Below are 13145 nucleotides of genomic sequence, written 5' to 3'. Positions count from 1 at the left end.
GTTCCGGCCGGGGGCGGGGCTCGGCGAGGGGGCAGTGACAAAGCTCAGTGGGCAGGGATGCGGAAAGTGCTCCCTGCCATTGGCTGTGGTTTGGAAGGGCGGGCAGAGCTCCCTCTGCGCTTGTCCCATCTCAGCCAATCCACGCGGAGGGAGGGCGTGGCTTCCCGCGGGAAGTGCAGGGCCATTGGTCAGCGGCTCTATGGAGGGGTGGCCCCCTGTTGAGTGGTTGCCTGAGTGTGGGGTGCAGGTGGCCGTGGTTTCGTTGGGCCTCGCGCGGCACTGGGAGCCATGTCGGATTGGGTGTCTTACTACCGGAGCGAAGGGCCGGAGGAGGAGGAGGAGGAGGAACAGGACGAGGAGAGGGCTGAGGCGGTCGGTAAGGGCTCACCCCCCATCCCAGGAGGCAAGCCGGGACCCGCTTCCCTCGGGGTTCAGCGGGTGGAGCGGGCCCCTGCTAAAGCTGTTCCCCTTCCTGTTCCTTAGCGGATTACAAGTTCTTAGGTCGGGACAGCCTCATTTTCTTAGTGGATGCGTCCGAGGGCATGTTTGAGCCCGACGGGGACGGTGTGACTCCCTTTGACATGACCATCCAGGTAAGGCTGCTTGGGGAGCCTCGGGACCAGGTGGTCGCCCTGCCTGATCTGTTGGTGTAAGGGCCCTGGGACACTCGAGCAGCTCGAGACAGAAGGATGGCTGTGGGATTGGAGGATCTGTTGCCTGGTGGGCCATGTCTAGCGTTGTGTGAGGGAAACGTATAGAATGGGTGATGGATCCGCCTTCAGCATGGATCTTGTTCGTAGAAAGAGAATGCTAATGAAAAAAATACCTAAGGCTGTGTACTGAAAGAGATCTCTTGAAAAACAAGAATCTCAAACTCCTTCTCCTGGGGAAACATAGCTTAAAGCATTTGTTGTGGTTCTGTTTGCTCGGGTCTACTTGTATAAAGGCCTGATTGCCAAAGTCGGCACTGTTGCACCCTTACCAAGGGTGATTTTCTTTATGCTTTGACCCATGTGCTTTTTTTCTCCTTTTTTTTTCTTTTTTTTTTTTCCCCCAGTGCATCTCGAGTGTGTACACCAGCAAAATCATTAGTAGTGACAGGGACCTGCTGGGTGTGGTGTTCTATGGCACGGAAAAGAACAAGAACTCTGCAGATTTCAAGCATGTCTGTGTTCTTCAGGAGCTGGATAATCCAGGTAGAGGCAGTAAAGTGATATGAAAGTCACATAGAAAGATGGAGTAAGGAAATCTGTGTAGCAGCACTGTCAGTAACTGGTCTCTCTGAAAACAGCTGTCAGATTAACAAAAAGGTTGCTGTTACTGAGGTGTATTGGGGAGGGGTAGGTTTAGGAGTTTATTGAAAGCATAGGATCTTAGCAGCAGCTTAGTTTTATCTGTTATAGCTGGGTCAGATCCCTTTCCTATGTACTTCTGTTTTAATGTGGTTCACTTGCTGTGTGCTAAACCTAAGAGGATCCTAACAGAGCTCTTGGAGACCCATCATGTGTCTACCACACTTCAGAAAAGCATATGTACATGCTAAGGTCCAATGCATTCGAGTTGATGGAGAGTATCATAGAATGTCTGAGATTGGATGAGATTCCTGGAGGCTGTCTTCTCCAACCTTCCTGCTCAATCAGAGTCAGCTAGAACAGGTTGTCCAATATGTTAACATGTTTGGTGTGTTTCATCTCATATTTTCAGAGCAAGTTTTGCAGTTCTTGAATTTAGCTCTTCCTTTTCTTAGAATTTCATAGAATTAATTGTAGAATCATAGAATACCAAGCTGGAAGTGACCTCAAGGATCACCTGGTCCAACCTTTCTAGGCAGACATGAACTAGACTAGATGTCCCACCACCCTGTCCAGCCAAATCTTAAAAGTGTCCAATGCTGGGGAATCCACCACCTCCCTGGGAGATGATTCCAGTACCTGATCCTTCTTATTGTGACAAATTTTTGTCTTGTGTCCAGTCAGTATCTCCCCGAGAGTAACTTGTGCCAGTTAGCTTTTATCTTTTCCATGTGACTTCTTGTAAAAAGGGAGTTTCCATCTACTTTGTTGCCACCCTTTATTATTAATTATTAATTAATTATCTAGCATCTGCTTGAGCATGAGTGCCAGTTGCTGAATTGGAAAAGACAGGAGTGCAAAGAATGCATGCTAGTGGTTGCAAATTCTCTGACAGCAGTTTTGTGGGTGATTTTGTCTACTAGCTTTTAATAGCAGCCTTTATCTCTAGGAGGTTTGATTTAATTTTCTTAACTAGCAGGTTTAATAACACAGGGGGGCCTCCTGAAAGAACTGTGCCTTGTCCTAGTTTCAGAATTAATTGCAACAGGGACCTGACAAGACTGCTTTAAGTTCTTCTCCCTTTTCTGGAAGCAGGCATCTTAGACTTCTTGCTCATCCTTTTTTCCTCCCCTCTCCCTGCTTGCCTTTTGCCTTGCCTTATGGGAAGTAACTTGGCTGTGCTGATGAAGACAATGCAGGTGAAAAGTGGTAGTTGTTATAAAGGAAGAGAATTGTGTATTTGCTGGCCTTGGAGAGCAACATGCTCTGGATAAGAAAAATAATACTGTAGTTATTATATAGTACATAATTATGAACCTTCCAATGTGCTGTGGAGATGCATGATGTATTTCAGGCTCCTCTCCTCTCCCGGGTGGCGCAGCAGTCTGTTGTGCCTCTGCAGTGGGTGCAGTTGCTGCCTTTCCTGCTGAGCACTTGTCCTTTGAGTGTAGAGGGTTTGTAATACTTGGATCGCTGCCTGTTTCCCTCCCCCAGCAGGAAGAGCTCCTCATTATTGCCAGGACGCTTGTGTCCTCTTGCCCCTAGTAGGTGCTCTCAGGTGGTAGCTGGCTTGCAATATTGCAAATGTCAGGATATGCTGAACAGTTTTCTCAGGTGGGTATTGGAAGGGTATTGCCACAAAGGTGTGAGGGGACATTACTCGGATGTCAACTGCAAGGGCATCTCAGTGCATATTTGGAAGAGTTTGCAGTACTTCTTTCAGTATTTTTAATGTATATGAATGCTGTTATTCTCCTTAGGTGCAAAGCGTGTCCTAGAACTGGACCAGTACAAGGGAGACAAAGGACAAATACTTTTCCGTGACACCTTTGGCCACAATGCTGACTATTCACTGGGTGAAGCACTCTGGGCCTGCTCTAATCTCTTCAGTGATGTGCGAGTCAGGCTGAGCCACAAAAGGATCATGCTGTTCACCAACAAGGATGACCCTCATGCCAATGACAGTGCTAAAGCCAAGCTGGCCAGAACCAGAGCTGGTGATCTAAGAGACACAGGTCATTATTTTCCCCTCTAATTTCAGGCAGAATAAAAGTGATGTATCCTTGCAGATGCTGACTGCATTGCAAGTTCATGATGGAAAACGAACATAAAATCATCAGAACTGGCAGTTTTCTGAAACTTCCCAATTAGAAATTTGGTATTTAAGCTAAATTAGAAAATTTCCTATGCAATCTGGTATCTAACACTTAATGTTTGTTTTCTAGATCTCTTTTTCTACTCTGATAGCATAGATCAGGCCTTGAGAGGGCTGTGGAAAACAAAATACTTTATTTCATTGTTCCACCATTTTCCAGTAAGAGAAAATAACACACAAAAGGAAAATTATTTTACTGGCTCCATTTTGAATTAGCTGAAGAACAGCTTCCTGAGCTCAGTGAATAGAGAGCAAATGCTTCTTTTATTCAACTATGTAGCAGTGGTAACAAGTGCTTTTGGAGTTCAGCAGATGTGCTGCATTTAGAAGCTGAGGCTTACTTAATCCATTAGCCCTTAAAACTGGGAATGGGGTATTTCTGAACTTGTTACTGGCATCTGTGCCTGAGGAAACTGCTTCATACACAGTGTTTTCCAGATTCTTAGTTAGGGAGGAACCATCTTCTGTGCTACATTGTTTAGACTAAAGTTGAAGAATGTCTTTTGCCTCTTTCCCTAGAAAATTTCACATCTGTTGCAGATCACAGTTTGGACCTTATTCTTGCTTAAATTCTTTGTGTAAATAGAGAAATCTGAGAATGCTGAGAAATAATACCAATGTAGGAAAAAAGCTGTTTTGTGATCCTCCTTCTATCCTTTACGTTGTTTCTAGGTATCATCCTGGACTTGATGCACTTAAAGAAGCCTGGAGGGTTCGACATCTCTTTGTTCTACAGGGATATAATAAACACAGCAGAAGATGAGGACCTTGGGATCCAACCTGAGCAGTCAGAGAAACTGGAACACCTCATGAAAAAAGTACGAGCGAAGGAGACAAAGAAACGGACTTTATCCAGGTTTGTCCCTAGTTATTCTAGAAATATCCTAGATATTTCATTCAGTGGAGGCACCTGATGCCTTTTTAGACTGCATCTCACCTCCCTCCTCTGGAATAATTGGAATGTAAAGACATCAGTGCTTGCATTCCTCAATCTTAATTCCTTAGGTCAAGATTGGTGTTTCTTCCCTAGCTTCCAAGGATATTTGTCTTTGGTGGATGAGAAGAGTGGAGATTGAAGCTTGGCTTCCTTTTTTCCTCTGTGTGACGCCTTCTGTATTGAGCTTGTCCAGGCATGATCATTTTTTAAAAAATGACATCACTGCCAAGTAAAATACAAAAAACTCTGCAACATGTGAAATAGTTTGTAGTGAAATCGGATTGAAATGAGGCTCTTCTTACTGGTGTTAACTTAGAAAGAAGTGCCTCAATATGAATAGTAGGTATTTTGGCCTGTTATGAAATAGTTCTGTGTGGCCAGTCTGTCTGGGCACTTGGTGTGGATTCATATAGCCTTGATATTTCTGATCTCCTGCTGTAAGATTAAAGATACTTTCAGAGAGATTAGAGGGATCTTGACTAAGCAGATAGAAAGTATTTTTGGAGCCATGCACTCCATAACAGTTGTTTTTTTAAACGAGTCAGTTCGTAGCAGAATTATGTGAAAGCACATTAAGGGAGTGAGCTTCCCTTGACAGCCTAGTGTTTTTCTTAAATATATATTAAAAATCCCAACCTGAGCTGTTGTCACTGGCATTCTTGATCAGATACATGTGATTTTGGGGGAGGAGGAGGAGAGCAGAGAAAATAAATTATCTGAGGAGATTACTTTCTTTGCAAGTGAACTTTCAGAAGCCTCAAGTCTGTATCTGCTTTTTTACACAGGTTAAATCTGTATCTGAACAAAGATCTGTCACTTTCTGTTGGTGTTTACAACCTTCTTCACAAAGCTTACAAGCCCTATCCTGTGAAGCTTTATCGGGAAACTAATGAACTGGTTAAAATAAAAACAAGGATGTTTAATGCGAAAACAGGCAGCTTGCTCCTGCCTAGTGATACAAAAAGGGCTCAGGTAATGTATTGATTATGGGCCTGCTTTTTCCTGGGATGGTAGGGAAGAGATGCTGATTATCTTGCTGCTTTTGGTTATGTTTCATTTTCAAGATCAGATGCAGAAATATTTACATCTGCATGCCCCTGAGGACAGCCTGTTCACTTTGTAAGCTATGTATGAAAACAGGCTAAGAAAGTTGGTGCTGTTCAGCCTGGAGAAGAGAAGGCTGCATGGAGACCTCATAACAGCCTTCCAGTATCTGAAGGGGGCATACAAGGATGCTGAAGAGGGAACTCTTCACTAGGGACTGTAGTGATAGGACAAGGGGTAACGGGTTTGAACAGGAGAAGTTCAGGTTAGATATAAGGAAGAAGTTCTTTACTGTGAGGGTGGTGAAGCACTGGAATGGGTTGCCGGAGGAAATTGTGAATGCTCCATCCCTGGCGGTGTTCAAGGCCAGGTTGGACAGAGCCTTAGGTGACGTGTTGTTGTATGAGGCATCCCTGCCCATGGCAGGGGGGTTGGAACTAGATGATCTTAAAGTCCTTTCCAACCAAAACTCTTCTATAATTCTATGCAGAGTAAGAGTGGGTTGTTTCTCTAGCATGCCTGTCAAGAGAAAGCACAGTTGCTAGTGGAAATGTGCTTAGAGACACAGGTCATTTCTTTTTGTAAGGCAGAACCAGGCTGTCAGAGTTTGACCTTCTGTGGCCTTGTGCTGTCACTGCTCATTTTATTTTTGGATTCACTAGGAACAGATTTTGGCCATTTTATTGAACAGACAAGCGTGAATCATAGGAGATGGGGGAGTGTTGGAGCTTTTTTCCAAACAAGAACAAAAAAGGGTATATTACTTTGGGTTTTTTTTTGTTATTTTATTATTTGCTTTGTCTTTCTGCTTGATAATTTGGCTCATGTAGATTAAATGTCACGTTCTGTTCAGGCACAGCCTTATTTTGAAGCAGGATATGCAGTTGCTAGGTATATTGTCACAAGTGCACAAACATGTTCTTTCATGCCAGAGGCTCTTAAAGCTGTTGTCTTAAGATTAAATATTAAGTTTGTTTATGCTGGACATTAGTTTCTTCAAATAAAGTACAGGAGATGAAAAAAACCCTGAGCATTAAGCCATGGTGTCTAACTTCAGCAGCTGGACTCCTGTGACCTATCAAAAGCATTGTTCCTTGGTCACTGTTTCTGCCAGGAGTAGATAGCTGATACGCATCTGCTGATGAAAGTGTAGAATCAGACAGCACCTCTGAAAATATCTGGTCCAGCCCAGTCTAGAGCAAGACTCGCAAAGCCAGATCAGGTTGCTCAGGGTTTGTTTGGAGCAGCTCTGAAGAACTCCTAGCAATGTACGTGGCCTTTTTGTGCCTTGGCTTAACCACTGTCTTAGGAAAATGCATTTTGCTGATGTCCCAGTGGAATTTCCCTTGGGATGATGATCACAGACTGAGGCTTGCCACTTCCATGTACACTAATGACGAGACTTTGCTCTGTCTTGTCTGAAATCCTTTTTTCAGTAGTGGAAGACAGCAATTGCATCTTCTTCCTGCTCCCTCCCTCTGCAAGTTTTTTTATGCTGCCAGCACTACTCTCTGCTCTTCCCTGGTTTAGACATATGGAAACCGCCAGATTGTGCTGGAGAAAGAGGAAACAGACGAATTGAGACGGTTTGGTTCTCCAGGCTTGTATCTGATTGGCTTCAAACCACTGTCAATGCTAAAACAGCACCACCATGTCAGGCCCTCCCAGTTCATCTATCCTGAGGAGTCCTTAATAAATGGTAAGTAAAGATGGCAAGAGAAGATTCACCACCTTGTGTTAGGGTAACCAGCTGATTCATAGTGGTTTTGAGCCATTGGAGATAGAGTGTAAAATCTGTCTAATATAAAAACTTGCTAATGCTGAAAAGTATGGAATTTACTGTTACTGACCCTCTCAGCTGCAGATTAATTCTTGTTTTCATCAGTAGCAGAAGAGCTGATTGGATTTCGTGTTTCATCCCTCACAACAAGCAGCTAATCAAACTATGCAGATGTAGTCCCAGAATATTTGGCTTTGTCATTCGTAAAAGTGAAGTTCCTAGTACCTGAATAGAAGGCAAAGGTGGTTAAAAAAAAAAAACCCAACCAAACAAAAATCAAACCCCAGACCAGTGAAGATAATGGCTGCTTTTAAGTCTATATCAGCTCGAAGTGAAAACATTACGCAAGAAGCATGGTTGAATTAGCAGAAATTTATGGGCTTGAGAGGATGCTTAGGACTGCTTTTTCTCCCCTTTTTATGTGTGCATGTAAATCTGCTTCTTGAGAAATATAATATTAGTACATCCCAAACTTCAGTAGTAAGGAAAAAAACTAGCTCCTCAATCTACTGGTGGATAGAGAAGGCTGAGTTATGACCAGATATTTTGCGGTGGCTGACTAAAAATCTTTACACTAGCTTCTCCAGCTTTTCAGGTTCCTGAATCAAACACCTCACTTACATGTCAATCTTTTCTTGACCACCAAATACGGTAAAATACAAAGCAAATGTGTGCATCAAGAGAGGAAAACTGCAGTCTGAATTCTTAATGCTACTTCTACAAAGGTTCTGTGATGTGCTGCTACTATGATGTCTCACCAGAACAGAAAGAGGCTTTTTACATACCTGTTTACAACTTTAAATTGTATTTGATAGCTCAGATGCTCATGATTTCATTTTTTTCACCAGAATTCTCACTGCTGTGGTCAGGATCGAACTAGTGTTGTCATTTTTGAGGGCTCCCCCTTCCAAAAGTTGCTTTTTACCTCTCCAATATTTCAGCCATTTCTAAGAAGTTACAGGTTTTGAAACTATAATGTCTGGGCTTACATTCCTGAACAAAGGACCAAACCTGTCAGTCTGACCAGTATAGTCTTTACTTTGCAGGGAGTACAACGCTATTTAATGCCTTACTGATGAAATGCCTGGAGAGGGAAATGATGATACTGTGCAGATATACTGCCCGGCAGAGCAGCCCTCCTCGCTTTGTGGCCCTAATTCCCCAGGAGGAAGAGGTGGATGAGCAGAAAGTGCAGATAGCTCCTCCAGGTATGGGATAAGATGCTGCCTTTCCCTGTATGATTCAGCTGAGTGCGGAATGATTAGGGAGCAAAGGCAGACTTGCTCTTTTGCATTTTCTTACCTCTTTTAAGTGGAAAATTCTCTTCTGGGAGGATGTAAACTAGGGAAATAACACTGCTTGTGTACAAAGTAAAGCATTTCAGAAATAACATGTGGACACTCACTTAATTTTCACACAAGCCTTTTTCAAGCTTATATCCAGCTAGAAATAGGGAAGGTGAACAAGTTGATCTCCTTCATACAGAGCAACTCGCAAATACACCACTCTTAGCTATGCATTCATTTGGAACCTCTTTCAATAAGCTATCAGTGACTGATTATATACACTGAGATTGGGATTGAATGTCATGCTGTAGGTACTACAAAGTGTTAGGAATCACTGTTGTGTGCAACAAAACAGCTAGCTAGTTTGGAGTCATCAGAACGAGGCAGATAATAAGTATCTTGATCTTGTCCATAAAGGATCATTTTGAGGCAATGGTTCTGTATAACTGTTCTCTTGCTCCCTCTCTTCTGTGTAGGCTTCCATATCATCTTCCTCCCATATGCAGATGACAAGCGGAAGGTTGATTTTACAGAAAAGGTGCCAGCCAGTCGAGAGCAGGTGGACAAAATGAAGGAAATAGTTCAAAAACTCCGTTTCAAATACAGGTACACGGAGATAAATAGCATGCAGGGGGTAGCATGAGGAAGAAAGCACAGTGCTGTTTGCTCTTTTGCACACACTGGTCAGCTGTGGTGTCCACGAGATGAGACTTTGATGTATTTTGATGCAAATTGCTTCCCTTTGCAGTAGCTTTGTCCAAACTTTATTCTTAATAATTTTGAATACCCAGGCACCACATGCTTTATGTAGCACGTTCTGGAGTTCTTTACAGAATTGCCCTTGTTATCTGGGCTGTTGTCATTTGTTGCAGAGGTATTGCATTTTACTGTGGTTCTGCCAATCTACTGCAAATCAGATTGGGATTGTTTAAATTAGAGCACTTTAGAGGGAATAGTTGGGCCTTTTTCACTGTAGCAAGGATACATTTTATGAAGTGCTCTTATGGAAGATCCTTTCCTAGGTATGTAGAAAGTAGTATAGCTGTTATTAAAGTGGAATACCACTGTCTCCATTTCTCTCACACAGCTTTCTAATGGGGTTGATGCATGAAAGTGTAGTGATTCAGCAGGTAAATTGAAAAGAGAAAAAGCAGTTCTGATGAGATGGATTGTTAGAGGAGAAATAGGGTAGTTTTAGTTGAAAGAAGTTGTGGGTAGATCTTACATGTCTGTCTTCTTGGCTGCATGCACTGATGTTTTGGGGGATTCTTGACAGGATTGACAGCTTTGAGAACCCAGTTTTGCAGCAGCACTTCAGGAATCTGGAGGCTTTGGCATTGGATATGCTCGAACCAGAACAAGCAGAGGACCTTACAAGTGAGAATTATTGGTGGGTGCAAAGGGAGGTGGGGCAGAGGGCTCTTGACTTAGTTTGAAGTCATAGATGTGCTACTAGAAACCCAAAAGTCTTTTAAAAATACTTCAGTTGTGTGCAGTTCCAAGATGTAGAATTCTGGATGTGTCCATTCTGAAATATTGAAACCTTACTTTCTAATGCTGCCACTTTCAGGATAAAGGAAAAATTGTTTATTTTACCCTCCAAAATTAAAATTGAATCACCTTTTTTGTATGGTGACATGAGTTTTTTCATAAATTCGTTTCTTCAAGAATCTAATTAATATTTCAGTCTGATAAATGGACAGAACTACGGAGAGAATTATTCTGGAGGAGGCAGTGATGCCACCTTGTGGCTGTGAGAGTTCATAGGTAAGAGTGTCTTATTAAAGGTTAGAAACCTATTCCTGAAGGAGAAATTCCTTTTTAAAAATGATATTGTACTCCAGGAACAGTGTTAGAGTAACTGCTTGTCTCTTCTCAAGGACACCTAACAAATTATCTAGGTTCCTGTGCGAGATATCACACAGATACATGTCAGAAACAAGCTGTTTTGCCTCAACCTTAGATAGTAACCTGTTGTATTCTAAATATTTAAGATTAGACCTGGGTAACAGTGCAAGCAACTGGGAGACCTTTTATGACACTTCCAGCATGTCAGTGTCAGTTTTGTTCTACATACGTATTTCTTATTCAGGATATGTGCGAGTCCATTACATAACATATGATACATTTTTGATATTATCAAGAGCTGTAAATTTCTCATTTGTGGGTATTGCAACATAGGTCTTTGCACTTAACATGCTTGCAAGACACTTGCTAGTTATTACATAGACACAATTGTGTTGGTGATAGAATCATAGAGTCACAGAATGGTTAGGATTGGAAGAGTCCTTAAAGCTCATCCAGTTCCAACCCCCTGCCATGGGCAGGGACACCTTCCACTAGACCAGGTTGCTCCAAGCCCCATTCAGCCTGGCCTTGAACACTGCCAGGGATGGGGTATGATGGCCTTGTTTAGAATTTCCTGTCATCACTATGTTTTTTGAGAGGTCAAATCTTTCTCTTTTGCCAGTGCCAAAGGTTGAAGAGATGAACCGCAGGTTGGGCAACCTGGTGGAAGAATTTAAGGAGCTGGTTTATCCCCCTGACTACAATCCCTATGGGAAGGCTGTAAAGCAAAACCAAGGTAAGTGGTGGTGATGCAGACACACAACATGGTGTCTGTATTCTGTTTAGAAGCCTAAAGTTTTAAGTTCAGCTCACAGTTTAAAGAAGCCACTTGTGTGACAGCTCTCCTACTCCTCTTCACAAGGAAGTGGATTTATATCCAGTGGTGATTCTTAGGGAGTAGAGTAGATTCTGGTATCCAGTTGGAGAACTGCTGGAATGAGAAAGTGCACAGTGAAGGCTTGGAAGCAATGTGGGTAAATTATTGCAAATATTTATTTTTTTTAATTTTGGGGGTGTTTTTTTTGTGACAGAGTAATAAAATTGTTCGCGCTTTCAGTTTGTGTTGGTGAGGAAGCAGACTTTTATGCATGGGCTGTTTAATGAGTCCAGGATGAGCATCTTTAGGGCTAAATGGCTAAGTATTGCTGAGGTATATGCGTAGTTTGGGAGTCTTTGAAAGTCTTCATGAAGTGGGAGTGTCAGCTGAGCTTCCTGTGCGGGCATTTCATTCTGCTGTCTCAGTGAGAATCCTTTAAAAGTTTCATTTTGGGGTGATCTTCCCATCAGGACACAAAGTTTCATACTTGTTTGAAATTACTCCTATCAGTGAAAAACTACATGACTTGCATAGTGAGTGACACTTGCTTCTTAAAACAAAACGTGGAAACTAGATCTATGAGCTGTTACAGTACCATGTGCTGACTGCCATTAACAGTGTTGTGTATAAGAAACATTGATGTCTTTCTATTAAGCAACTTTAAAATCTTGGTGATCTAAAATTTCTCTTTCCAGCTTCTGATGGTTCAGCAAAGAAGAGGCTCAAGGTAGAAATCTCAAAAGATGAGCTGCGGAGTCATGTACAGCAGGGCACTCTGGGCAAGTTCACTGTACCTGTTCTGAAGGATGCATGCAAGCTTATTGGGCTGAAGGGTGGGGGGAAGAAGCAGGAGCTCATGGATGCATTAACAGAATACTTTAATGAGCATTAAGCAGGAGTGAAAGGCCCTGGTGTGTGGATGTGTATATGTCTGTTTAATCTTGCTGAGGAGAAGGCGAGTAAATGTTGCTGAACCAGGCAGTGGAGAAATTTTTTACTCTTAGTCATGAAACATCTCTGCAAAGTTGGATTCTGTTCACAGTAGCCAAAGGCATAATTAAAGTCCTTGCTAACTCAGGTCCCCCAGTGCAAGTGAACACAGTTGTGCCTTCCTTGTGTCTTAATAAAAGTTATTTTGGACTTCTTACTTTGCAACACTGGCTATACCATCTTTGCATCATAACAGCAAAACTTGGTGTTTTCAGAGTTCAGTGTAAGAAGAAAGAATGATCTGTGTTAATGCTCCCTCATGAGTTCAAGCAGCCGTTCAAGTCTGTGGGCTAACAGATGGTTTAGATGTGGTGTGTTACTCTCCTACTCTCCAAAACACCCAGTCAGTATCAGTACTTGTAATCAGATTGCATTCTCTTCCACTGCTGGCATTACAAAGATTACCAGTAGATCATAAGGGAGAAAATCATGGGAAGTGGTTGCCCATCGTTTGGGCAACAAGCCAGCACTTCATGAAGCTGCACAGCCATGTTTTCCATTTTTAAGTTGCAATAGCAAAAGCTGGTTTTAAAAAGTGGGGAAATCATATTCCCTGGAAGGCTGCAAGCACTTACCCCAGTTAAGTTACCTAGATGGCACAGAGCTTTTTACCTCTGCAGCAAGTGAGTCAGATGATTGTGCAGGCCTCTCTACTCAGATCTGTGCTTTAAAAACAGAAAAATGGCAAGTTGTGGAGGGTAGCTCTTGTTCTCTCCAGTTGATTTTAGTTTTTTGAATCATAGTTATGGAAGCTGCACATGCGGCTGTTTTGGTTTTTAGACATCCACCACTGGCATGCTCCACATGTCTTCTGGTGCAGGATGACTAAAACCAAATCACTGATCTTGCTCTAGGAAACCTTACTAGTTGTTTAGCTGAACTGTAACTTTCTACAGGATGCAGATATGGGATACATGAGGGGTCGTTTTGATCTGTGTAGTGTCAGTGTGCAGGGATTCCTGTATGGCACAGAAACTATTAGGCAACATACTGGAG

General features: G+C 42.5%; 1 protein-coding gene across 3 annotated transcripts; it reads left to right on the top strand.

The window, feature by feature from the left end:
- Positions 1-218: 218 nt before the first annotated feature.
- XRCC6 (X-ray repair cross complementing 6) lies at positions 219-12306 on the top strand. Of its 3 annotated transcripts, none has more exons than XR_004080742.1 (12): positions 219-376; positions 484-593; positions 1058-1196; positions 3053-3307; positions 4120-4303; positions 5170-5356; positions 6959-7127; positions 8255-8416; positions 8971-9100; positions 9771-9884; positions 10965-11078; positions 11855-11992. XR_004080742.1 is itself a non-coding variant. In XM_005150310.4 (12 exons), exons 1-12 carry the CDS (start codon positions 289-291, stop codon positions 12049-12051), a joined length of 1836 nt encoding a protein of 611 aa, XP_005150367.1. In that variant the 5' UTR covers positions 219-288; the 3' UTR covers positions 12052-12306. The 3 variants fall into 3 exon arrangements, 2 of the variants coding, with proteins under 2 accessions (XP_005150367.1, XP_030905808.1); XM_005150310.4 differs by having other exon boundaries at positions 9771-9871; positions 11855-12306; XM_031049948.1 differs by lacking the exons at positions 10965-11078; positions 11855-11992 and adding an exon at positions 10182-10738.
- Positions 12307-13145: the final 839 nt, after the last annotated feature.

The sequence above is a fragment of the Melopsittacus undulatus genome, chromosome 5 (genome assembly GCF_012275295.1).
Source record: "Melopsittacus undulatus isolate bMelUnd1 chromosome 5, bMelUnd1.mat.Z, whole genome shotgun sequence".
Classification (NCBI taxonomy): Eukaryota; Metazoa; Chordata; class Aves; order Psittaciformes; family Psittaculidae; genus Melopsittacus; species Melopsittacus undulatus.
Note: the sequence above shows the minus strand (reverse complement) of the source record. Positions and strands in the feature narration are given on the sequence as shown.

Coding starts and splice junctions, on each gene's coding strand:
- XRCC6 (XM_005150310.4), top strand. CDS start 289: ATGTCGGATTGGGTGTCTTACTACCGGAGCGAAGGGCCGGAGGAGGAG. Junction 4,304..5,169: donor AAGAAACGGACTTTATCCAG/GTTTGTCCCTAG, acceptor TTTTTTACACAG/GTTAAATCTGTATCTGAACA. Junction 11,079..11,854: donor GGCTGTAAAGCAAAACCAAG/GTAAGTGGTGGT, acceptor TTCTCTTTCCAG/CTTCTGATGGTTCAGCAAAG.